Consider the following 27,533-nt stretch of genomic DNA (forward strand, 5'->3'; position numbering starts at 1 on the left):
GACTGAGGTCAAGCGAGAAGACTCCTAGGAGCCTCATATCCCACCAGCACTGCTTCCCAGATGCTCTCCAGCAGCCCAGAAAGTGCAACACAAAGGCTTCACGATTTGGAGAGTCATTGGCACAAGCTGGGCAGGAGATGCAAAACCTTCATCCTTGAATTTGGCTCCTTGGTTTCCATGGATCAGCATCTTCCACTAGGCATCATCAAGCATCATCACACACAGCACCTTTCAGGGCTTGGGGGCTTATCCCAGTCCTCATTTTCTTGTTGCCCTCAAAGCCACATGGGCTGTGCAAATCCCACCTGAGCTGACCAGCAATGCTGTGGGCCAAGAAGCAAAGGCTGGCCCGAGCTGCCTGTGCAATGAGAGGGCAGCGTGGGGACCCAGCAGTGATGCCAGGTGTGAGACTACAGCCGGGTTTGGGCTGCTGCAGGTGGATTGGAGATGATGAGGAAGGGGGGCTCATGCCCTGGGAGTTTCCTGCAGAACATATTCTGGGAGAACATGTTCCCATGTCCCAGGAAGGACAATGACTTGTGGAAGTGAGACCAGAGGAGGCCACCAAGTTGATCAGAGGGATGGAGCACCTCTCCTATGAGGAAAAGCTAGGAGAATTGGGATTGTTCAGGCTGGAAAAGGCTTCAGGGCGACCTAATTGTGGCCTTCAGTACCTGAAGGGGACTTACAGGAAAGATGGGGCAAGACTACTTACAAGGGCATGTAGTGACAGGATAAGGAGGAACGGATTCAATCAGAAATAGGGTAGGTTTAGATTAGATATAGGGTGTTGAGGACCTGGAACCGGTTACCCAAAGAAGTTGTGGATGCCACATCCCTGGGAGTGTTCAAGGCCAGGCTGGATGGAGTTCTGAGGAACCTGCTCTAGTGAATGGTGTCCCTGCCCACGGCACGGGGGTTGCTGGACCAAGATGATCTTTAAAGTCCCTTCCATCCCGAGTCATTCTATGATTCTGTAATTCTATGATTCTGTGATTCAGGGCAATTAACAGAATTAGAACAGCCGTTTATTTAATTCAACATGATGAAACCTGAACACAGCATAGGTTTTGCAGGGGAAAGATCACCCTTGCTACCGCGTCGGCCGCCTCATGCGCGGACACTGCCTGCCCTCCCCAGGGTGCTCTGCTTCCCCGCATGAGTGCTGTGCGTAGGCTGAGACCTCCATGGGCCCCTGGGCCACCTCCTCGGGGGGCAGCGGCGGCAGAGCAGAGCCGTGAGGGGCCGCGGCTCCCGCCCGCCCTCCAGGGGAGCGTTGCCAGAGCGCGCGGCGCTTCCCTCCGCCGGGCGGCGGCTTGGCCTCGCCGGCTGCCGTAGCGGGGCTGGCGGGGAGCCGGGGCCGCCCGCCCGCGGGACTTCCGTGCTGCTGGCGCCGGGCCGCGCCGCTCGGGGCCCGCCATGGCGCAGCACGGCCCGAGCGTCACACTGTCCCTCACGCTGCCCATCACCTGCCACATCTGCCTGGGCAAGGTAACGGCGCCGCCGCCGCCCGGCCGCCGCGGACCGGGGGTGGGTGCGGGGAGCTCCGGCCGGTGGCGGCAGCTGAGAGGCCCCGCCGCGGCTCGACGCTCTGACCCCCACCGGCGTTATGTCTTCTAAGGTTCTGCGGCTCCGTGCGGGGAAGGAAATTGGTGGGGCAGGCCGTTCCCGGCGGTGGCTGAGGTTTGCTGGCACCCTTGGGATGTTGGGAACAGCGCGCTGTCCCGGAGCGTCCCGGGAGGTGTTGAAGGGGCCTGGGGGGCCCGAGGTCGCTGAAAGGCGAGTATGCGGCTCCCGAAGTGCAGGTTTTGAGGTTTGGGGGGTTTCTCCCGGTACCAGTGGGATAGTCTGTTATAAAATGCGCGGGGAGCTTGTGTTTAAGCGTGGTGCTGTATCGCGGAGGACAAGTGAAACAAAGACGGGGTGTATAACCAAGTGGATTTAAAAAGTATTGAGCAAAACTGCAGCAGTCTGGAGAAAAAGTTTCCGTTTCCTCTCTCAGACCCTTTCTCAGCTCCTTTCTCTTCTCCCTCGGGAAGCAGAGGGCTCTTGCTAGTCTGTTCATCTCTAAAAGCCCCAGAGCTAATTTCATGGCTGTCACTAATTGCTTCTCAGATTCTTTGCTCGTTCTTACTACTCTTATTTTTCTTTCCCTTGTTTTCTTTTCTTAAAGCACAACAATAATTACAAGGGGAGAAATAGCATTTTATGTTTGTACTCTGGCATTTATTGTCTGGTTTGTTTCTACCTCACCTGGCCTTTACTCCCAGACCTTCTCTGCTGGAGTGATAACAAAAGAGCACATTTGATGTCTGAAGTAGGTGTGTCGCATTGATAGTGAAACTAGTCAGACATCTCCCTTTTCTCAAGTCTCATAATTCTGACAGTGTGTTACTTTTAGCAACCATGCTTACTCATTTCTTGGCTTTTTTGTGGAAGCCTAGCAAGACTTCCTGGCTGTTGTCCTGTTACTTTTTCTGTTTGTCTGTCTAATGGAAATGGAGGAGAACCCAAGTGTACCGTGTCTGTAATGCAGAGTGGAAAGAGTGAAAAGAAGAGAGTGAAATCAAACTGACAAAGATATTTGCTATTTTAATCCAATCCTAGTTACTTTCTGATCTAAGCCCTTAAAAGGTTGATTAGGTATTCGTTCATATCTTGCTATAAAGCCACTGAGTTCTTTCAAGCCACTGTTTCATACTTCCACTTCCTTTCTAGATGTTCCTGAGTTTGTACTGGAAGAGGTTTCCACACTCTTTCTTGCTCTCTTGCACTGAGATAATACATTAACATTATGTAAGTGAATCTTTTGGTGAGACATGTGATAAAGATATTTGAATGCGCTCATTTTTACACATGTAAAGCTGTTTAAATGTTGGCAAAGCTGACAGCTCTGACTGTCCTTTCTTTTTAATGCGCATCTTTGTCTCTAGCTTGGAACTTCATTGAAAAACTTCCATCAGAAAAACCAATCTTCTCAGGATTAAGGTTGGAGGAAGGAAGTTATTTAGTTTAAATTAAGGAAGAAGTCTTGTCAATTTTTACTATCTTTTAATGGGAAGCAGGGAGTATCATGGAGGGTTGACATAATCTGATACCCCTGTGGTTTGTAGCATAGACTTCAAATCAAGTAGAAGGCCCACCCTAAACTCATAATGTATCTCTTGCTATCCCTGCAAAATTTGCAGAGGTGTGACTGCAAAATACAAACTATTCACTGTGCATAATGGTAAGGGGGTAAAAAAGGAGATATTGCAGAGAAATTCATTCAATGAGTTGGCCACTCATTGTTTTTAATGAAGCTGAAATCTTGGGCAGCAGGGGCATGTTAGCCCATTTTGTTAATTGAACAGTGTCAGAAAGTATATCGGCAAAATGTACAGATAACCCTTTAAAATAGGAGTGAATTGCTTGGATCAATTTCATGTTTGTTACCTGAATATTCTTTTAGCACAGTCTGGGCTGTCTTCTAACATACCTGTATTTTTTAATTAGGTAACATATCAGAAGCCATCTGCTTCAGACTGTTAGGTTTACTTGTCCCAGGATGTCTGCAGGTCCCTCTTGTTGGTTTTGGTGTAGACAGGTTGCTTGGACTTGAGACAAAGTTCTGTGTTGGCTGAAACAGTGTAGGATGTCTGGGGATTGGTTCACTGGAGTGTGTCTGATTTTCCATGTGCCTGCTCCTCTGTTAGGGCTGTGTGAAGGCCCAGAAGTGCCTTCAAAGTGACAGAGATGTGTACAGGATTGGATTTTGATTTGCATAGGAATGGGATTATGTGGGAGGGGAAAAATTAGGAAATTGCTCAAAATCACCTAGCTGATCAAGCCTTCTGAAATAAACTATAGCCTTTCTAGACATTATGGTCATTTAAGGAACTGAAACTGTGCTGTAATTCAAGTGTGTGTCCTGATCCCCCACCCCCTGGGCTTGTCACAGTCGGTGAGAAGGGCAGTGGCAGCCCCAGCTATTGTGTGACATTTCAATAGCAGCTTCTGCTGGTGTGGCATGGGTTGCTTTGTGTGGATCCTGAGCCAACAAAAGTGTAAAACCCCAGCCCTGAAATGAAACTTGTAAAGGTGTGTAAATCAGAAGCACTGTACCCTGGAGAGTAATAAATGTGACTTACTATTTTGCTAGAGATATGGAGTAATCATTCATGTGCAAGAAGTGTGCTTCTATGTCAGGTTTGGGGTAACTGAGGGTCTCTTGCTCCCCAGGGGGGAAAACCTGCACTCATGAAATGTCTTTTCCTGTTTGGATTATTTTATGTTATTCTGCTCTGTATCTTATCATCGCCATCCATATAACTATTCTCGGGCTGCTTCAGAGTAAGAAAGAGGTATGGCTAGAGAAAAACTCGTTTATTTTTTTTTTTCCTGCTAGCTGCAGGTGAGAAAGCTCTTTTTCTTGTAAAGGAAAGCAATAAGTAGCAAGATTTTTTAGATTAAAAGTAATGGAAATTGTAATATTTAAATGTTTCCAAAGCATTGGTGTGCTAATGCTTGCAATAATCATAAAAAATCCTCCTTAATTAGAGGTGAAAGTTCAGTCTCTCTCTCTTCATACCTTCAGTAACTTGAGTTTCTGTTTATGTATAAATAATTTGTTTGAATCCCAGGACTGTCTTATTGAAGGTCTTAAAAATACTGTGAATCCTGTAAGGTAACAGAGGCACAGATAGTGAATTGGAGAAGAAGCTCACAGATCTGGACCTTAATTCATATCCATGAATATTTCAGTGGTAAAACACTTGGGTTTTAGTTCATGCAATGCTGATGTATGGGTACGATTGCTACAGGACACGTCTTACCTGTTGGCCCAAGTGATTATTGACTGTCCTTTTGAGGTGCTTGCTTCTCGCTGCTAACATTTCCTTTTTCCTTTTTAGTTTGACTACTTTACTAATAGAATGGAAGAGGAATATCTTGGAGATGATGAGGCCTTCCATTTAAAGATGAAGATTCTCTTGAACTTGTGTTTTAAGTGCAGTACAGTAGAATCTAAAGTAATACATATTCTGACACTTCTGTATCTTAAAATACATTTCTAGGAAAAGGAAGGAGTGGAGGAAAAACAAATAATTATTTTAACACCCCTAACACAAATACTAATTTTAACAAGTAAGAGATTTGAGAGTGTGTATTGCAGTAAGCTGTAACAAGCTGCAATAAGGCATAAAGTCTTTTTCTTCTTCATCATATTTAGTCCCTCTGTGCACATTTACTTTCAAACAGGGTTTATAGTTAAATGACAGGAGAGAATAATGCATTGTCATTAATATTTTCTAAAAGTTTGTTTACCCTGCCGTTTTGGAAGGGGAGGGAAAGCTTGAAAGAATCTGTGTCTGATTGGAATATTTAATCCTTCAGTTAGCTGCCCCATTCTTGGGTAATGACTTATTTAGTAGCAATGCATATCTAGCAGGAGACTTGAATTAGTGATTGCTGGTTCATGTTTCAGCCCTGTGGTTTTGGCCCTGATCCTTTTTAAAGCTGATTTCTTTGAAGCTGATTATCTGCAGGCTAAAGTTAATCTGTAACACTTTATGTTCCAATGATACCTCTTCCACAGGGAAGTGCTGGATGTTGCCAGTAGAAATCCCTCCTTGCCTCACTTTTGAAAATGCACATACATTGGTTGTCTTCTACCTTGGAAGTCAAATGCACTTCACTGGAGTGGTTGGCTGTAGTTCTTGGAGGTTGTGGGGTAAAGGAAAGGTACTGCTGCTGCTCTGGTTATTAACAAGGAAAGAAGGACCTCTGTTCTGCAGAAATGGTTATAGCTTTGGTGCCTTCAATAAGAGGGAAATTCAGTGTTGTGAGTCAGGAGGCTGCTCTTAGCTAGCCCTGTGAAACAACAGTGTCACTTTCCTGCAAGACCAGACTTGCACTGAGAAATGGAATTGTATATTTTCATATTTTGCTACTTGAAGGAGTTTTAAGGTATTCATAGAGTCTGTTTTTTTTTTCTTTTTATTTCCTCTTTAATGCTTAAAGGTCCGTCATCCAGTTATCTGTGTGAACAACCATGTTTTCTGTTCCATTTGTATTGAAGTGTGGCTGAAGAACAATAATCAGTGCCCAGCTTGCAGGATTCCCATCACACCTGAAAATCCCTGCAAGGAAATTATAGGTAAGGACAAGTTTAGGCTTTGAAATAACCTTCTGGTATTTACTGCTAGAGGAGATTGCTTTGAGTCCAGAAATGTCTGGATGCCTTTTCCTCTGTGTGTTTTTTACCAGCATCTAAGGAACAATTAACTAAATCTTTAACCTTGTAGCTATTAGGTGTGTTACTGGAAAGTTCCAAAGACATTGTGTATATTAATGGCTAGATTATTCAAACACAATAAGTACCCCATGGCTCTAATGATTGTTTTTAAATCTTGGTTGGATGGTGCATTTAACTGAAAAAAATGCATTAAAAATGCATTCTTATCTGTGCATTGCAACCTGTTGACCTAAGAGAAGAGCATTCAGCTGAGAATTAGTGTACTTCAATCCAGAACCTTGAATGAGTATGTGGTATTTTTTGTGTTTGTTTTGTTTTGTTCATCAGTTCCTTCTGGTTTTTTTATTTTTAAGAAAATTACTCTTAGCACAGAAATAAGACAAAGCTACAACACCTGCATGACAATCTTAACTTCCTCAGAGCTGGGTGATACTGCTGTCTTTATTTGACATAAAATATCAGCTCTGCTATTTTATTCTAAGAGAAAAATATATCTGAATAATCTCACTTCAAAAACTTACACTAACTTGTACTAGTTACATGTATGCTTGATACCCTGCCCCTTCCCTTCAGCTCTGTTTTATTAGCATGGTCTTAAATAACGTAGGATTCTGTTAAGGAAAAAAAAAGTTGAAAAATGTAGAAGTTTTCTTCCTGTTGTGAATCAAGATTTTGACTTCTAAATATCACTAGTAGGTACTCAAGTTGAACCTGTTCTGAAAGTGAAAGGACTTTAAATCTTCCATGGTAGCCAGTTGGTCCAATATTAGCTGCATTTGTAGTTGATAATATGAAAAGTGCTGTAAGGTGGATAACTAGTATTGAATTGAATGAAAAAGAAACAATATCAGTGCTTCTTTCATCCTATGTTGCCTTAGGAGGAGCAAGTGAAAGTGATGCTATATTTAGTCCAACAGTCAGAAAACACCTGCGTAAAACAAGGCTTGAATTGCTCCACAATGAATATGAGGTAAGGACAGGGGGAGTGTTGTGACTTTCCAGATGAACTGCAGATGTTAAATTACAACATACAAATGGTCCTTTTGCTTTGAGTCCTGCTATTTTTAATTTGAATAAAGGTGTATACTGTATCTACATGAAACTCAGTTGCATTAAAATGCCACCTTTTGACTAAGGTTACAAGAGAGCATTTGCTGCTGCTTGAAGTGGTCCCACTGATTTCACAGTAATAGTCTTTCTAGACAACAGGTAGCCAAGTATAGCCAATTATTTAGTTTTGTGGGAATTCCACCCCCAGGTGGTATGGGAGTATTTGCTTTATGCATATTAGGTGTAGGGAGCTTTTTGTTTTGTCTTCAGTACAAACACAAACATTTTCTGAGGTAAATCCCTGTTACTCAGGGAGACTAAATTCCTTGTTAAAGAATATTGCCCGCTGTAACCTGGCATAGGTTAATTTTTAGCATTATTGTTTTATTGTTTTTTGAAAGTGAGTAAATGCTTGAAGGTGGAGCTGAATGCTCCAGTATCCTGCTGGAAAAATACTCTCTTGGGAAGAAGATGAAAAGCTGTTAATAAGGAATGTGCTTAGTTTGTTTTCTCAGCTGTTGTTTCCTCAGTAGCAGCAGTGTGAAGACATCACATATTTTTTGGAGGAAACCTGTTGTGGGAAGGAGAATGAGGGAAAGGAACTGGACTCTATATATCCTTAACACTGGGGAAGTAAGAGCTATCTTTTATGACAAACTTGCCTATAGCTCAGGTTCTATTACTCTCTCTGAGAGAAGGAATCAGGAAAAAGAGGCTTCCTGCCTTCCTGTTGAATCAACTCAAAATTCATAGAGTTAGTTATAGGATAACGTAAATTTCTTTTAAAAAAGCCCTTAATTCAAAATGTTTGTTCCCATGCCAGGTGCAGGGGTGGGCATGATTATTTGTGAAAATATGCTTATGTAAATGCTGTGTATGGCCTCCCTAAGTAGTCTGACCACAAACAACTCATATACTTTAATTGGTGAACAGTGTAGAAGACATGTTTTCAGGATAAATTATTTCTTTTATCCCTTTAACAACAAGCTTTGGAAGGTTTTTGCTTCCCTGTGGCTTCAGGCTGATGCAGCTAAGAGCTTTATTCTTTGCATTTTGAGTCTTTCCTTAGATGTTGCTGCTTTGGTGTAGCTGGAGCAGCCTTTTCCAGGCAGTGTTCTGTCTGTTTTGAATTTGAAGACTTTCAGCATCCTAACATGTGACGTTTCAGAATGATATGAGAGAATCACTCTTAAATAACAGCAAATGAGTCAGCAGAGGATGACCTTAACACTCTTGATACAGGAAATCCTCCCACAGAGTGCCCTAATAATAGATTCATGTTGCTGAATGCTTTATAGCTTTTGGTCTGCCCAACAGTTTGTTCAGGGTCCTTTATGTAGTCAAGAGATTCCCTGCACTAAAACCTTCAGTATGCTTGAGTGTGCAGGTTGGTTAAAATCCTGCCTAAAGCACAATACATAAGCATACTTAGATATATGTGTAAGTGAAGGCATGCATCTGGGCTTGCCAGAACCCATGTTTCTAAGTGCTGTGGGAACTTGCCAGTATTATTTAATTAATCTCACAATTTATTTTAATTCCTCTGAATTTCTGACACCTTTAGGATGAAATAGAATCACTGCAAAAAGAAATAGAAGATCTGAAAGGTAAAAACCTCAGTTTGCAGATACAGGTGAAATCTCTTCTGGATCCTGCAGCATCAGCTTTGTCTTGCCAAAATGAGGAAACTAGCCAGTCAGCAAACGAAGCAAGTACCAGTGGCCCAGAAACCCCAGAGGAATGGAGCAAAAAGCTGAAAACTGCCAATGATATGTGCGAAAAATTGATGGATAATGTGGAAAAGCTAAGGGAGGTAATAAATGCAACAAAGACATTTCTTCAGCTATTTTGTAGCATAACTGTTTTGTGTTAGCTAAATGGGAGTGAGAGCTACCATGACCTTTGGGTACTTCATAGATCTAGAAGAAAGAGGAAAAAAATTGAATTCCAGTGGCTGTTGGTGTATCATAGTATTTCCATATAGCCCTTGCAAGTGTCAGATGTTATTGCTTGTTCTAGTGAGTCCTGTATGTGACTCTTCTTCAACTCCTCTGTCACTCTATGACTGGGTAATTGGATTATAGTAGCACTTGTCGACAGTATTGATGACCAGATTTTTCAGGCTTGCAATAATCTATATAATATATCTATTTTACAACATTCAGTGGGCAGACACAGTACAGTTGGCTGAGGCAGATTTTGCACTACTGCCCTCCCTGCTAGCCGATATTTTTGGTGCAATTTGCTGAGACAGAGTAACTTGACCCTTTGACCAAAAATAGGCGAACTTCAGCATTTTATGACCAGAAGATCCTTTACTGGAAATCTGCGGCCTTTTTATACATCTTGGTGTAATATAAAAGTAAATCTGATACTGCAGAAGCAAGGATGAAGGAGACAGGCATGTGAAAATACATCTGAATAAAATTATCTTGCAAAATATACCTGCAGGCACAAGTAAGATCACCTTAAACATTGAAGAATGAAATTTCAGATTAATTTGAAATCAGAGTGGAAAAAACTGGACTTGTATTTATTCAAAATGCTGCCTTTATTTCTTCTGTTAACAATCCTGGGTTACTTCCTGCAAAACTGAAGTGTGATGTGTTTAGGACTTTTTTTTTTTTTTTTTTTTAACTTTTTAAGCATTAATAGTGTTCACACTTTTTCTGTGCTATAGACTTGGAGGCACACGTTGTACTCGTCTGCCATTTTGTTAATGGGACGCCTCTAGGACCCCAGGAGCTTCAGATTCATTTGTAGATGGCAAAAGAGGAGTTGCAGCAGGAAGTTCTTGTCTGCCTTTTTTTTTGTTAGGTTTTTTTTCGTGAAGTTAAGCTGTACTGCCTCTTTTTTTTTTTTGTGATGACTAAGTTTTTTAACATTTTCCTAGGTAAGTAAAAAGAAGAATTTACAGGAACTGAAGAAGGGATTTGCTTGAGTATTTTTTCAGTATAACTTTAGCCTTAGCAAGAAAAGAGGTCCAAGTGTAGGCAATCTCTGAATTTGGTGAAGAGTTACAAAAAAATAGAGGCTTTGATAGGTTTTAGGGAAGAAATCTTAAACTGGTGTCATAGAATCATTTAGGCTGGAAAAGGGCTTTAAGATCATTGAGTCCAACCCTTTTTTCCCATCCGTTCCCTGGTTGACAGCTGCTCAATTCCGTACGTACCTAAAGTCAGTTGGCTGGTTTAGGCCTTGTCTCACTTGTAAGCATGCACTGCCCATCCCCGTTCTGAACAGCAAGACCTCTTCCCCATGCACACACTATCTGGAACCAGAAACCTTCTTATGCCTGAAAGTACCTGACCCAAGAGTTTCAACCAGACATCACTTCCCAGTGAGACAAGATCCCTCAGCAAATGTGGTTGCCACCACTTTTTCGAAACTAGACTGAATTAGGAAGTAGCAACCACCTTTATCATTTAATGTTCTAGAGCAGACAAATACAGGAATGCACAAAGTAGGCATTAATACTTTGAGTGGAGTCATAAAAAGTATGGGAGTGGTAAACGAACTCCAGAGGAGAAAGCCTAGACTAAGTATACTCATTAAAAATGCAGTTACATGAACTCATTAATGTAGACATTGTGCTGCAAGTAGGGATCCCTTGCAGATTACTGACTTGTAGAGTAGAGCACTCTCTGGAAGGATACCAGAGGGGTTCAGTCCTTGCCGTGTGCCACATGGATGCCCTGCCTACCTGGGCTATGCAAGTAAAGAAATCTTTTACTTGGTTATGTAGCTGGGGGAGATGTGTCTTTGGAAAGAGAGAAAGGTCTTGGCCGTGTTGTCAAGTGGTTTGATGATGCTTTGAAACTGAGCTTTCCTGAATTCTCATTCATTGCTTTCAGGATAGTTTTTTGTGCTTTTATTTTTTGAATACCAAGTAGTTGACAGTCAGCCCTGAGCTCACCCTTCAGTTGTTTGCCACAGGTCTCTAGTTATTATTTTTGTCCTTAGGAATATTGTGGTGTTGGGAGTGGGGGTGTTTGTTTATTTTTTTCTGTTCCTTTTCCCCTCCTCCTCACCTGGCAAGGTTGCTAGGGATTTTTGTATGAGCATTTAAAGTTCTCTGCCTCTCTTCTTGCATTGTTTGATGCTTCTGAAAAAGTACATTTCACTCCTGAGCCCAGTTGCATAGCTCTTTCTTCAGATCTAGCTCTAGATCATACTTTTATTATGCAGTGGAAGCATTACCTAATTGAGGCTATGAATTACGAGTCCTGGACTGGTGCTGCTGTTTTTAGCATAGGGAGGTTGAGCAGACTATGAAGTGCAAGGAGCATATTCTGCTTGTTAGGATAGTGGCATTCATTGTTCTGAAACACGTGTGCAGGAAAACTTCTTTTTATATGAAGTGTCTTGTTAACGAGAGTGTCTCCTGAACTAAGAAGAAGGAATTGACCTCAATTCAAAGAGTAGGAAGGGTTGTGAATCAGGAATCTTAATCACAATGTCTTGGAAGAAAGTGAAGAAAGACTGCAAATAGCTTGTCGTAATGGATTTACATCCACAGGATAACTATGCTTTAAAAACAAGCCAAAAACCCACAAAGTAACCTTGCTCTAATTTGGAATGGGGGAAGCTGTTCAACATTAGTTTTGCTGATACCTGCACATTGTAATGTTAATGTACTTAACGTATTTAGTCATGTAGAAAAAAAAACATGGAATTGCCATTAGTACATCTCCTTAATGACTTTCTGTGCTAACTAACATAGCTGTGTTTATTTCCCTAGATAGGACACTTGCAATGTATTTTGGGAATATAAATAAAAAATGTCTGTTCACTATTCAGTTTTGCAAACCATTTCCCATGGTGATTTTTAAGTGGTGTCCCTGTCTGAAGGCTGTTTCCTGCCTGCACATTTCTAGTTCTGTCTCTTTAAAAAGGAGAAACAGCTTGTCCTATAAATATTAGAAGTCATTTCTGTTTCACTGTATACTTATTTCTTTCCTTTTCTTTTCCTTAGGCAAATAAGAAACTGAGCGTGGAAAACAATAGCCTTTTAAGAGAGAATTTGCGACTAAAAGCTGAAGTCGATAGTAGATCACCCCAAAAGTATGTGAATATTTTAAAAGCTACTATCTTTTATTTATAGACTGTTTAACTGTTGTAGGACTGTTTAACCTAAAACTGTGGTGGTGTGCATGGTGTTGCGTATGTGTCTCCAGGTAGACTTTGGAATTTTTATCCTCATGGACTTAGGTGAAGAATGAAACTTAGAGAATAGCGGCAAGTGGGTGAGAAATGCAACTTAGAGAATTGCAGCAAGTCCACAGTGAAGGAATATGACTTTGCTACAAGTGCTGTGCCTTGTGTTACGTGGTACTTTGGAAGTACTGGATTCATTAGTAGAATTCTACAGCTGTTACTGGGAAATTTCTAAATCTGGTATATGGTCAAAGTAGAAGGTCCATTACTAAGTGCTGGTGTTGCTGGTATTTGTGTTTTTGTTCTTCCTTTTGCTGCCTTCAAGGTGTATTTTGTGGGCTTGGGCTCCTTGTTCAAGGAAAGCACCTGATAGCTTTGTGCCTGGGCCACGTATGTAGAATTGAGCTTCTGCAGCATGAGAATATCATTCCCAGAACTGACGTCTGTGTTTAATACTCTGTCTTAAACAGTTAAAACACCAATGACAATACCCTCAAACAGAAACTTTGCCATACTCATTAGAGCTGTGTTCTAAAGTACCTCTTCTTGGGAGTACTTTATGAAGCAATATACTGATATTTTTAAAATTATTTTCCTTTCTTTCATTGGTTTTCTACCTTTGTTCTCTCGTTTGTTTAGATATTAAAAAGCTAATAGCAATATTGGCCAAAGGTTTATACAGAGGTTTTGAGGAAGGGGGTTGGGAGACACCTGTGTAATGTGAGAAGAAAGCTCTCTGGATTTTTTTCTAGTTCTGGCAACACACCTGCTGCAAGAGAAAATTCATACTTATAGAAGAGCTTACTTGCCAGACTGCTTGTCATTAGAGACAACAGGAAAGAAGATGCATGATCCTTGTGCTGTGGGTACATGAAAGCACGTTCTGCCCTCAAGTCCTCTAATAAGATAGAGCCCAGTTTAAGGTCTTGGCAATGGCTTTTATGGCATGGATTATGTTTTCCCGTAAGACTCAAGAGTGACTTGGCAAGGATGGCAAACTTAAAAAGTAAATAGATATAACTAAATAAATCCTAGAAAAGAAGAGCTAGAAGAGACCAGATAAACTAAATTGATTTTTACTTTTCTGATATCAGGTAAACTCCGCACTGGAGACAATTTCCCTTTCTTCTAGCTTGTTCATGCTTTACCATGGTCAGAAAAAAATATATGTCAGAGGGACAGGGGCGTGAAGAACTCGTCTTTGTTGCAAGCCAGTTACTTTCCCATCTTTTGACAGTGTTGCCTAAAACAATAGCTTGTCACTTTCTTCTTTAGAAGCCCAGATATAGCCAAATGTTATTACAAATTGGACAGTGCTGGGGTCTGTCTTGCAATCCAGATGCCCACTAGATTGGCCTGTCTGTATCTCTCCTATTATTTTTTTATTATTATTTTTTTAGTCTCCTGAACAAATACCACATCCTGCCTGCCTATTGGGAATTATCTTTGGCCCATACTAACTCCAGAGCTGTGCATGGGATTTAGGACATGAATTGAATCAGGCTTAAACTGGGCTAGGAACAGTTCAAGCACTTCAGGAGTTTGTGTGTCTGTACCCTGATTCTCCTATACTGAATTTTTCCTTTTCTTTGAGCCCAGTGGTGTGCTACAAGAATTTAGGTATGTGCAAGGAAAAACTTGTCCTGGAAGAAACCCTTCAGCACATTAAATTTAGCAATTTTGGTTCATCCAGCCTATACCCATTCATTCCTCATCATGTCTGAAATACTGAATTTGTCCAGGTCTTCTAGGTACGTGCGACTTGAGAGAGAAAGTAAACTTGTGTTTATTTGGTTTTGCTCTGCATTCAAGAATCTCCAGTGTCGTTGGTTTTCTGAAGTCATAATGCTTAGAACTGGTACTAGACTACAAGTGAAGTCTTGGTAGCACTAACTAGAGCAGAAAAACTGTCTTCTGTCTTCTATAACATCTTATATTTGCAATACCTTTTTTTGTTGCTTCCTTTTACCTGACACTTCTGCCACAAATGGCCACTTCTGCCAAATTGCTGTTTAGAAAGTTACCTTCCTACCTCATTTTGCATTTGTGGTTTTAATGTCCCCTTTCAAAGTGTGGGAATTAACCCATTTATTGGCTTTCTTCAGGTTGATGTTTTGATGAATATAAAGTTTCATTCTTTCAAATCCCAGGTACATCCTTCAGATGGTGAGAAGTCTCTCCAGTGTTAATGTTGGTAGCAGAATTTTTAAATTAGCTTTCATCCTTGTGGTCACTAGTCTGGTCAATATCCAAATCAGACCTAACATCAAGACATTTTTTAAATGTTGTTTCAGCTCTGATGGCAAACTTTGATAACATTTAAAAGGTCTTTCAGCTAGGCTTCACACTTTGAACAGGGCTTGCAATAAATGGGTTTTTTCACTTGCTTATGAAATCAGAATTGAAGGCATAAATATCAGAGCCCAACAATGTCACTAGAATGAAATGTTTCTGTGCAAGTACATGGATTTGACAGTATAGTTATGCCAGTGGGCTTTATTCAGAAGTTTTCAGAAGGTAATTTTTGGAAAAGTTTTTGAATGAGTCTCTAGCGCAATTTAAAATAGCTACTGAATTGGATCTTTGTAATTTAATGTCACCACCGTTGTTTCATTTTTCATACGTTCCTTACCTTCAGATTCTCAGGTATGGATTCATGCTTAAACAACTAACTAAAGTAACTGAATAAAACTGGTATCAAAGTATTTTGTAAAGGTTTTGTCAGTATTCAGTCCCCGTGTCCCAAGTGTAGTGCATTTTGCGCATGATGACATTGGAGCTAAATAGTACAACATAAATTGTTTTAGTGGACTTAGCTTTAGAGAAGAGGGAACACTAATGGCAGGTGAATGATCCCTTTGTAACACAAACTACCTCCTGCATCACAGGGAAAAGTATAATTAGCCTTCTTCAGTGGTCAATAAAAAACTTTCCTTTTATCATAGACTTGAATTGTTTTTTCTTTGTTCTTATCCATTAAAACCTGAATGTCATGTATGTCAATAAAATCAATATTTCAGCCATGTCAGGAATTTTTATACATGTTTTAAACTGATGATGCTGATTTATTGATTAGCTTTTCTTTTTTTCCTTGAAACATTTTTGAGACTAGACTTTCACCAGAATACCATACCATCATATAGTTGGGACACAGGTCTGAAAGACAAACAAGGGTAAGTTTCTTGCTCTGATTCTTACCGAAGACCTGCATTAGTCTTCCATTTCTCAGGCAAATCAGACTGATTTGTGGTTGGTGTGTGTTCTTTCTTTACCTTTTCTCCTGATGAACTTTCAACTACTTCCGTGTTCCCGATACAGAACAAAAAAACTTCTAAAACTTAAGTTTTGCCGGATAATAAAGCCCTGTTACTTCCAGCTCTACTTGAAATAGAAAACTGTTAGGTCTGTTGGCAGGACACAGTGGATCTAAAAGCGTTTTTGGCAAAGGGATGTTTGCTTTTTACCTGAAGGAAAATAACTAGCAAGTCCATCTACTCCCGGGTATAGTGTATTTTATGAATGGTTAGATTCAGATTGGCTTGAACCAGACTTCTAGGCTTCCTAGGAGTCTTTTACCTAAATATTTAATTCCTTCTGCCAGTTAAAATCCCAGTCTGAAACTATCTGTAACATGCATAAAATTGTTGCATTATCTCTTTTCTCTGGTTTTGTGAGTTGTTTTATTGTTGCAGTTTAGGGGGGGAGGAGCAGTCCTTCTTCACTTTTACTGTTTATCTTGTCTAGATTTGTGATTTCAAGTACACTGAAATTTAAAGCTGTTGACTTTCTAGGCCATTCTGTACAACGTTCAATTTTCACCTAACTCAAATACATTTCTGCACATACCAGGCTATTAAATTCAGTCTGCATTTCACTGGGCCTACAAATAGATTTCTAAAAACTTGTGTCCAGGGTGCAGAGGGTAAAAGTATTAGTGTCTTCCCTGATAGAAAACTGGGCTATGGTCTCCCCTCTGTGCAAGTTTGCTGGTCCAGAGGAGTGACCATTTTTGAAGACTAGCTGCAGTGTGGCCTTAGAAGTAAAGTAAGGGAAAGTACTATATAATAGCCTTCAAAATAACTCTGAGTTCTTGAGCATTAAATCCTGAGAAAGTGCCCACTTCAGGCATGAAGATCTAAACCTTAGTCAGGTGGGCAAGGACATTCAGATCACACTCTGGTTTTGTGGGTTTTCCAGTAGGGATTTTTTTTCAGTAGTTCTGAAGTAATTCTTTCTAGCTTGTGCTGTTTGCTGACCCTGGTGATAATCTGCCTTTCTTACATGGAAGACCAGGGATGATTCACTGAAAGATGTTAAAATGCTTGGAGAGGCTTTGCATATTTGTCTAAATTCAGCCAATTCCCTAAGTGAAAGGAGAAGCTCATTTCAAACAATGCACCTGACTTGCCTGTTCCCAGTGGATGGTATGTCTTGACTTCTTGTGTTTGGGTTTTTTTTTTTGCTTGTTAGGAAAAGGCCCTCATCTGACAGTAACTGGTTTTTAGTTCTGATGTCTATGCAAATATGACATACTTTTAAGGCAGTTGTGTAAAACCTGGGATTTCTGCAGATCACCTTTCATAGGTAATGTAGAGGAGAATTGCAGAACTTGTACAGCTGGTACATTACATCACCAAAGAACTGGAGAAACTAATAGGTCTTTCAGCTGGTTTGTTCTTGAATATCCTGCCTTTCTTCCCATCTAACTGCAGAACCCAAGGGAAAATCTGTATTGAAATGATGGGACTGGGTTTGGTTATACACTCTGGCATTGCCCTTATCTCAAACTGTAATAAGCCCTGACTGTACCTTGTTGTTTTCCACTTTCCACCCTTTGTTTCCTTTGGGGGATGGATCATGCTCATGCATCCTGAACTTCCGGGTGGTCCCCAGCCTGGGCCATCAGGTGATTAGAACTGGAGAGTCAATTTCCATAGCACCTATGCAGCCCCAGTCTTCAGGAAGTGGTTATACAAGAAAATTGTTTGTTGCAGCTGCTTGCTGTCCAGAAAGAGAAGAGTTTGTATGAGGTTGTGTGGTTTAAACTGACTTAAGGACTCAACCTGACAGACAATGCTGCAGTTAGTGGTCACTGATGTGTTATTTTATGTGTAAAATAAAACTCTAAAGCTGAATTTGGAGAACTGATAGGTAAGAAGAGAAGAAACAACTTAAAAATTGGTTCAACTTCCCAAACAGTTTCTAAATGGACTTCTTCAGAAGTTGTCATGGTTTAACCCACGCAGCAACTAAGTCCCACATAGCCTCTCACTCCCCTCTCAGGGCAGAGAAGCAGAGAAGTAAAAGTGAAAAAACACATGGGTTAAAATAAAGACAGTTAAGTGGAGAAAGAAAAGCTGTGCACAAGCACAGCAAACCAAGGAATTTATTCACCACTTCCCAGAGGCAGGCAGGTGTTTAGACATCTCCAGGAAAGCAGGTCTCCATCTGTGCCTAACAGTGACTCAGGAAACAAACACCATCATTTAGAACATCCCACCTTTACTTCTTCTTTTCCCAGCTTTATATTCTGAGCATAATGAGTTGTGGTCTGGAATATACCTTTGGTGCGTTGGGATCAGCTGCCCCAGCTGTGTCCCTTCCCAACTTCTTGTACACCCCCAGCCTCCTCACTGGTGGGTTGAGAGGCAGAAAATGCCTCAGTTGTAAGAACTGCACAGGAGCAACTAAAACATCCCTGTGTTATCAGCATTGTTTCCATCACAAATCCAAAACATAACCCCATACTAGCTACTGTGAAGAAGAGTAACTGTATCCCAGCTAAAAGCAGGATAGGAGTACTCAAATATAACTGAGGGAGCAGTTGTGGAATAATGCAAAGGAGGATGACTCCCACAATATTAGTTCTTGCTCACTGTAGATGAGAGATGACTGCAGCTTTCTGATTCGTGTCAAGTTAGAATCATGCTGGGACAAGAAAAAGGACTCTGACTGAGGAAAGGTCCTGAAATATGAGCTTCAAATATTCACCTAGACATCCAGTGTCACCTCAGACACTGTAACATACTCACTACGCATTCCTGGGGCTGGTAGCTGTGATACAGGATCTGTAGATTCGTCCTTCCAGGGTGATATCTGGGGGCCAACAGTCATATAAAAGACTTTAAGCGATGTAAAATACTGTTAGATGTGTTGAAGGATCCAAATCCCACCTGAAATGTGTTCTTGTTCACTTTATGAGGGACAATTTGTTTTTCTGAGCTTGCAGTTTTCTGTATGAAGGATGTACTTGAAATAAATGCAGTGAGATCCAAAGTTATTGTTTCAGTGATATGACTAAAGAACAAGACCCTAACACTCAAAAGTCTTTGTCCATGTGTGAGTAAATGGCTTTCCTTTTGGTATATATATGCTTTTTATTGCATGTATACTAAATACATTAAGTTCTACTGAAGAATTTAATCACCTTGTTACCAAGCGTGACATAATTCAGATGCTTCAGGAAATAAAATTTATCTAGATTGTCAGGCGAAACTTAAATTTATTTTCATGTAACTGTATTGCATTCTGGTGTTACTATCATAAGTCCATAATTTTTTGGCTATAGAGCAGCTCACTGTGTATCTGTAGGGAAAAGAAGAAATCTCTTATGGGGGGTTTGGTTTGGGGAAATGGGGAGGGTTCTGGTTTCTTTAACCAAAATATGAATGTTTTAAACTCTCTTCTGACTTGCTCGGTCAGGCACTAAAGCACCTATATCTGGAGTAATTGGCTGTCATAAAATCTATGTCCTTGAAAATTTGGGAAATAAATATATGCAAGTCTTAAAGCAGGAACAGAAAGCAACTGCTATTCTAATGCCTAACTGCAGAAGTAACTTTATAGGCAGCTTGTCATATGTTACATTTCTGAAAACCAAAATTCCCAAGCACATCCCTCTGCAACAATTAACATATTAGTGATGCTGTTTGCCTTTGAACAACATACTGTATTTTTTTAACCTGAGGACACTTGTTATAAAAGTTACACTTGAGAATACAGTGCTTCTTCCTCATAAGCAAATCTCAGGCTGTCACTAATGCTATTTGCATTAAATAAACATATTACACCATTCTTCCATTAAAAAGGAATTACCAGGTATGCATATAAATGTAAACATGTTTTAATTTTTATGTCAGAGTGTCTGCTACAGCAGACTCCAGAAAATCTTGCTTATTTTACAGAAGCATTTTTCGCTTTCTCTCACTTGGCTATTCAGCTAAACTGTATTTTTGCATCTTCTGTCTTTTATTAAGGAGTGTAGGATTTACTCCTGTAAGACTGTGTGAATGTCTGTTAGAGAAAGGCAAAATAAATACGTCTGGATCACCTTAGGAAGTGGAAAAGGTCTTGCTTGGACCCTGCTGCGCTACAGTGACTCCTTCTGTATCTTAAACCAAAATCTGTGTTCCTTTAACTGAAGGAGGAAGTAAGCCAAAACGTGTTGTATGTAAGGATGCTTAGTTCATGTAATCCCCTTCCCCTGAAAATATGGTAGAAACATTCTTGAGCTGAGATTCTGCATTTACCTAGTTTCATAGGGGAGAGAGAAAGTCTTCTGTGCCTTTTCTCCTATTTCCCTCTGGTGTGCAGCTAGAAATGGGCCAACTGCTATAAGCAATTGGGAAAATTTGTTTTCCAGAGAGTAAGCAAATTAAAAACAGTCTGTCTTCTTTTTTTTATGAAGGTGAAGATAATTGGGTAGAGGTACTGTGGAGGTGAGGGGGTCCTTGCCTCGACTGAACTGCAGTCCAGATAGCTTCTTTTAAGGGAAAAAAGAAATCTTACTAAATATAAAACTTCTACTTTGCCATTTCTTGTCTACAAGGAAGTGAGTGGCATACACCAAAACTGTGTGAAGCTTAGGCTGATCAGATTTAAAAAGTGGTCTGCTAGATGTGGCAGAAGTGACTTAGGCTGTTGTGTGAATCTTACCCATCCCTAAACCATCTATACCAAAGTCTTCAGAGTTCTTTAAATATGCAGAAGCAGTTGAACAGTGAAATATATCAGTAGATCTGGTCACTCCTGCCCGATTCATTTCGGGTTTATAATAGCCCTCACTGCTTTCCCCAGCTGTCCAGTTAATTGTATTGCAATTGTTAATGCACAACAGCTTTCTACTGCTTTGGGCTCATGACTTGAAGAAGCAGAATATGGTTTGATTGCTGGAAATACATGCGTGGATCCATGGCTATTTTGCCATCATAGTTGCAGGCCACAGATAACACCACCTTCAGATTTCACTGGTCCAAGAGTTGCAGTGGGAGCATTTTGTGAAGAGCGGAGGTGACAGAATGGGGAAAATGGAATATGAATTCAGTGTGACTCTGAGGGAGGGACAGGCAGACAGACAAACAAGGTAGAAATTTCAGGCAGTGTTTGTGTGGAAAGAGTAAATATAAACCTGTGCTGTAACATGGAGATGCAAGATGGAAAATGGAAATTCAGTGTAAGCCCACATACAGAATTGTCCTTTCTTTGTGATATGCCAGAGTTGTAGGGTGGCTGCAGGTCCTTCCCTCCTTTTTAATAATATCAGGACTTTAATTGTTTTTTCTTTCTGTAAATTGAAAGCCTTGGATGGAGCAGGGAATTCCCTGGTGCTCACCTGTCAGTGACAGGTTAGAATTAGTCAGAGCATGTAGCTGAAACCTTCACCTGCCCTCTGGGGAAGGTCAGTCTTGAAAGCTTGTGGAGGATGAGGGGAAGGCAAGTCCTTGTCTTGGCAGTTGAAAATGTGCTCAAGCTGGAAACCTCACGAGCACACAACTTTCACAAACCACAAGCAGCAGGTTTTTGTATTGGAGTTGAGATACAAAGCAGATTGTTCTGGTTGTAAAGCTCAGAAAAACAGGTAACTCTTAAATAAGTGGGTCTACCATGCACAGGATGGATGGGGAAAAGCTGTGTATCTAATGGGAACATAATTGAAATGGTCTATATAAGTATTTAAACCACCTCAAAGGACTAATGCAATTTCGGCATTTTGTATCAGCATTTTGTTTTTGACAAGGTGACATTGTGAAAGAAATGTATTGTAAAACACTGCTGTACTGTAGGAAAATGATTGAATGTAAATATTTCAAGATGTGGACCACTGTTCAAATGTTATCATAAATCTTTGCCATTGTTTTAGGGGATAATTCTTCATGCATATTTGAGTTGAATTGATAGAACCAACCCCTGGAAGGGTAATCTGCTTGTTATTGCCTTGCTACCACTAATACTTTCATTTTGTCTTTTCATGTATCACCTCCACCTGTATGTTATTTGTGATGCTTGGTTATATGTGATGATTTCAGTAATTTTTTCATAACTAGCAGAGAAAAGTTCTGACTTTTGGTTTCAAATTACAGAGTGTTTAATAGCTTTGTTCTGTCTTGAAATGAGCTTGCAAACCTTCACAAGAATGTTTTTTTCCAGCTTAATATTTTCTTTCTTGTTTACTTACTGCAGGTTTGGTAGGTTTACAGTAGCTGCGCTTCATTCCAAGGTGGAACAAAGTGAACGTGAAATAAACCGTCTGAAAAAGGCACTGGAAAGAAGCGATAAATATATAGAAGAAATAGAGTGTCAGCTTTTACAGCTGAAAAATGCAGGCGAAGGAAGTCAGACAGTGAGTGCTGTTAGTGAGAGAGTGCTTTCCACAGATGCTGAAGGAGGTGAGAGCAGTGAAGATACAACTTGTTTGAAAACACAAGCTGAGGAGAAAAAGTCTTTGAATACCAGTCAAAGTCCTGACAGTCTTGAGCAGCTGACAAGTGGTGGAACTTGTTTAAGCTCTTCTAGTCACAATGGCTTGAATAGCTCAAATACCCAGTGTGCCCCAAAGAAAGGACTATTTCCAGGATGTCACAGGGTTCTCCTGGATGAAAATAGCACAAATATGGATGCCTGCTTAGAAGACCAGTGGAATAAAATTGAGGAATGTACCCCATACAAAGATGAAGAACTTTATGATCTTCCACCACCATGCACTCCTTTTCTGTCTCTCAGTCGCCTTCAATTGAACACTCCTGATGGAAAAGAAAATGCAAGAAAACCGTCAACGTTCCTGAGAAAACTGAAATTTGAAGAGTTTCATGACACTTCAGATGATTGCAGCAAAGATTCTTCCGAGCACAGCACAAGCAGCTGTAATAGCAGAAAGAAGCTAAACTGTTTTACTGCGGGAAAATCAGGGGTTTGGGGCACCTGCCCAACAAATTTTGCTGAGAACTTAGATTTTGATGGATCAGAGCAAAATTCAGTAGCTGGTGAGTCAGATGAGACAACAGCAAAGTCCAGTGATAAAACAAGTTCTTGCTTACCTAAGAGGTTACATACTCTCTGCTGTTCCGAAATGAACCGCACAAGAACCTCCAGCGAGGCTTCTATGGATGCTGCCTACCTCGATAAAATTTCTGAGTTGGACTCAATGATGTCTGAGTCAGACAACAGCAAGAGTCCATGCTATAATTTCAAATCCTCTGATCTTGAAGGTTCTTCAAAGTCAACAGAGAGCACTAAGCTTCTGAATGGAACTGAGAAGAATCTGGAAGAGATGAATGAGGAGCAGAGTATGAAGTGTCCAGAGACAAGCGATCTGGCAGCTGACAGAACTGGCTGGAAACGTGCTATGTTTTCCAACCTCTCCCCATCTGACCTAGATATGAATGACCACTTTCCACTGTTTACGGGCCAGAATGTGGTGGCTAATGATGCCAAACCTCCAAACTCTTTGTTTCAAAGGGACTTTTCCCCAGATGTACTGTTCAGTAACTCACAAAGGTTATTTGAGGAACAGAAGTTTGGTTCATGTTTTTTAAAGATGCCATCTGATCTGCAAGGTCAGATTATTCCTCCTTGGGTGTCTTCCTTTACAGCTGAAAGGAAAAGTAAAAATGTCAGTCAGTCAACCAAGAGGAAAATTCAAAACAGCCTTTCCAGTGCTAGTCCATCAAAAGCCACCAAAAACTGATTCTGCTTGGAAATCAAACGTGACTCAAAGTTGTAAACCTGCAAATGTTTAATATTTACAGATGAACTTAATTTTTAATGACTTCCATGCCATCCGATCCTGTTGTTTTCGGCTGTGTGAAAACCGAATGTTCCCCTGCCCATTTCAAACTCTTTCCTAAGGAGGAACCATTCCAGATTCTTTTCTTTGACTGGGCATTTTATTTACCTGGGGGCTTGGGAGTTTTTGATGCCCTTTAAGTTTTCAGATTACATGATCTTCCAATTGTCAGCACAGCTAATGGCTTCTTGACAGTTCTAAGTGGTCTTGTCAAATTAGTCATTTATGTAAGAATTAGTTTTAAAGGTTACGTTTCCCATTCCTAAAGATTACATTTTGTGTATGTAAGGCAGCTACTGGCCATATATCCTATGGAATCATGAAATTGCTATAAAACATTGTCAGTTTTGCCATAAAACTTGCCTCCCAGAGGAAATGTTCCTGCTTGGACTGTTTCATAGCGCTTTACTGTACTGAAACTCTTGTTTTAAGTGGGTGTAAGTAGCAGCCTCTTTCTTTTCAGGGTCACAGCACTTCAGTCAGAAAACATCATTTCTTTAACATTGCAATTATGTCTTGTCTTTTTTTGAAGTTAGGCACAATTTTTAATTTAGTTCCCAAAAAGCATTGTTATTCTAAATGTGTTTAGTATGCCTGTATAGACCATAAAAATGGGTTTGTATGCTAATGATTTGTTTACCTAATGTGCACTGAACATCTTACATTAATACTGTACCATTTTACATTAATACTGCATGCTTTTCTATGTGAATTGAATAAAACATGTTATAAGAACTGTAATCCTTGATGTTGCCTCAAATATTGAATTAGCAAAAAAAAAAAAGGGAAACTTTTTTTTTCGTAATTTGGAAAATAGATAGATTATCTAAGTTTTGTAAAGCATAAATGTGAGCTTATTCACAAAAAAAAATCTCCCTTCCTCCTTCTTGTTAGACATGCTACCATTCCAGTGTCAGCATCAATACAGTTGATGGAAATGGCTTTCGGCCTCTCTGGAGGTGACTCTTCCATAAAGTATTGCATAGGTCAACATAATGTGATGGCCTGCTACAGGCAGGAGACCTAATTAAGCAGCAGAGCAAAATTGGTTTCTTTGCATTATTGTGTTTTAAGGTTTTTTTAGGCTATATTTAATTACAAGATGCAGGGTTTTTTTTCTTTCTGTATAGGCCTCTGATGGCATTTCTTAGAAACAGAGGTCCTCACTTCATCAATACCTATGATATGAAAAATCCATACGCTGCCTTTTGTCCCTTTAGAAAGAGTGATAGCCACTTGGAAAATTTCAATACACTGGCTCATCTTGTAGAGTTAAGTTCTGTAAACTGTGAACAAGAACTACACTTCATGTTGTAATGTGAGCATAAATTTGTGCAATTGATGTGTTCATTCTAAAATGGGACTTTCCTTTTTTGAGCTTTACCAAAACATCATCATTCAAGCCATACATGCAAGGACCCTTTCGTGGTGAGAGGCAGGATGGCATTGTGCTTGCATATACTGCTTTCAGTATACCACCTGAGTTTTAATCTTCACAGAAAAATCTAGTTGCTCGATTTTAATATATTTTTCAGAAATTAGCTCTCAAAACCATTTGGAAATGATCTGTTACTTGATGTGCTAGTTTTACTAAAAGTCAAAAAATGCTGCCATGCTAAAACTCTTTGGGAGAAGAGACAAACACTTTATTAAAACATCCTTGGGTTGCAGAGCAATCACAAACACACAATAAGTAAGTGCTGTATGTTGTGGGTTTGTTGTGTTGTGGCATGGGGGGAGTGAATTTATGGGCTTCATTCTATACCCTGATTTTTCATGTTTCACTTCCAGTTACAGAAGCATGAATACAACTGGCGTCATGCCGGAAATCAAACTGTAATAAAGGAAAACGGTGGAGTTTTTTCATGTAACTTGTCCTTTGAGCTGGAACACCACATACAGGCTTGCTTTTCAATATGGATGTTTTGACCACACATGTCTTGCAAGCTGATAGAAGAGCCAAGCCTAAGGTTAAAAAGGTTTCATTCCTCTTGGTAGTGTGATCAGTGCAATGTCAACTCAAAAATTTCAACTATACATGAAGAACCCGGGATTTCTTCACGTTTAAATTTCTCTGTCGTACGCGGGGTTTCAGTTCTCCAGGCTCCAGGCTGCATTCTGTCAATACTGTGCTTGCCTAATCTGCAAGTGCCTTTCTGCACTTGATAAAATGGCCTAAACTAGAGTTCATTGCTGTTAATTTTTCACAGTAGTTACCTAGTTACGTAGTAATGTAGAACTGGAATACACAAGATCTAAAACTTTACTATTAGAATTTTTATTAAGACAATAGACATTTCAAAGTGATGTACAGATGAGATCTATGATGTCTAGTTATATTTAATAGCTCATAAAATTTTTACTTCATCTAATAATACCTACTGTACTAAATACAAGGCAATTTGCAGATTTTTACACATGAGAACGCTCTCCAGGGCTATAAGTAGCTCAGGCAAGTGAGTTTGCTGCCAACCTAATTTGTTGCTAGTGAAATCTTGTGGGTTATTTTTAAGAGTAGGGATGCCAAAGTCAGGTTTTTGCTTAGTTATCCACAGTTTTACCTACACAAAGTCTGGCAAGTGACCTGCTTATCCATCATTCCCTGAAGGCCTTGTGAGAGTCCATTTCTACTTGGTATTGCTTCCTTGGGTGAGGGGCTACCAGAACAGCTCTGCCTGCCGGCACCCGACACTGACTTGGGCTGTGTTTGGTTTTAAATGTGCTCTATTGTCTCTTCTGAAAATACCTTTAAAATGGGGGAAGGGGGACAATGCATAGCTTGTATATGCAGTACAAGGTGTGCTAACTTGGTCTCCCATCCTTCAACCTTCTTTATTTCACAACTGTTTCCATCAACCAATAATGCCCTTTCAAGGCAGTTTAAACTGACTGAGTCTGGTCCTAATTCTTGCACAGCATCCAAGTCATGCCTCTGACTCCCAGCAGCTGTAGGCTTGAAATACAGTCCTTACACACCTCTTTTGTTCTGTGGTTATGGTTAAAGTTTTGCACTCCATGGACACTCCTTCCTTGCTACTTTTTGGCATAAGGCCATCCCCATGTAAATGGACTAAGGCTTATATGCTTCTTCCTTCCCAGGTTTGGATCAGGGAAAAGCAGCTCTGAGGTAACTCAATATAGGGGTTCGTGGTTATTCCAAGAATTGCCTCTCTGGCTACTAATCCAGGTCCAGCCCTCCCTGTGCCTTGATCCCTTGCAGCAGTCCTCTACTGCTGTGATGAGCCACCTGCTTGTCAGGCCTGGCCTAAACGGGTGGTCTGTCTATCCTGCATTTGTGGCCTAGCGTTGAGTTGTTGCCTCAGTGTCCCTCAGTTCTAACTGGAAAAGCATCTTCATTAGCTGAAGGGTGGAGGAAAAAGCACAGCTGGCAGAGGGGAAAGCTTATGTGTGCTTTGACAGCTGTGAATGTAGTGAGAGAACAGGGGAGAATGGAACTGGGCTGTAAAACAAATGAAGTTGAGTATTCCTAGTTTTTTCAGCTTTTCTCAGTAGAAAGCGTTATCTCCTCTCTAAAGCTCTTACAGGCTGTGTGGGTGCTGTCTGCTGGTTTTCAGGGAGGCTAAGCAGACAAGTAGCCAAGCTGCTCCTACCTAATGCTCTTGGGGCCATCGGGTTCCAAGCCGGCAGAAAGTCCCGGGGGAACCCAGGGGCCGGATGAGAGGAGTCCCTGTCCCTTTCCCGAGTCACTCTCCCCTTAGTAGCATGCCTGGGAAAGCAGTGGGGACCAGCTGCAGGGCTGGGCGGCTCCGCGGCCACACGCATCTTACAGAAAACGGTGTCGGGGATGCTTTTTATCGCGGCCGCTTTAGAGCTGTCGCCAGATTTTAGGGAGAGAAGTGTTTGCGCTGGCTGCCAGCCAGGAAAGCGGCACGGAGCCCGTATGCCCTGCCCAGAGGGTGTCGTGGGGATGCGCCTGGCCCATCCCTTCCCGCCCGGGACTCGACTTCCACCTGCTCGAGCAGGATTACGGTCCCCAGCTCGGAAAAAAGGCTGGGGGAGGCCGAGGTG

The 27,533-nt window shown here is 40.8% G+C and overlaps 1 protein-coding gene across 2 annotated transcripts; it reads left to right on the top strand.

Moving 5' to 3' along the window:
* Positions 1-1,360: 1,360 nt before the first annotated feature.
* Positions 1,361-24,245, top strand: OBI1 (ORC ubiquitin ligase 1). Of its 2 annotated transcripts, none has more exons than XM_069008558.1 (6): positions 1,361-1,491; positions 6,001-6,136; positions 7,114-7,205; positions 8,850-9,098; positions 12,261-12,349; positions 21,902-24,245. In XM_069008558.1, exons 1-6 carry the CDS (start codon positions 1,420-1,422, stop codon positions 23,403-23,405), a joined length of 2,142 nt encoding a protein of 713 aa, XP_068864659.1. In that variant the 5' UTR covers positions 1,361-1,419; the 3' UTR covers positions 23,406-24,245. The 2 variants fall into 2 exon arrangements, with proteins under 2 accessions (XP_068864659.1, XP_068864652.1); XM_069008551.1 differs by lacking the exon at positions 1,361-1,491 and adding an exon at positions 5,568-5,721.
* Positions 24,246-27,533: the final 3,288 nt, after the last annotated feature.

Source organism: Aphelocoma coerulescens, chromosome 1 (assembly GCF_041296385.1).
Source record: "Aphelocoma coerulescens isolate FSJ_1873_10779 chromosome 1, UR_Acoe_1.0, whole genome shotgun sequence".
Classification (NCBI taxonomy): domain Eukaryota; kingdom Metazoa; phylum Chordata; class Aves; order Passeriformes; family Corvidae; genus Aphelocoma; species Aphelocoma coerulescens.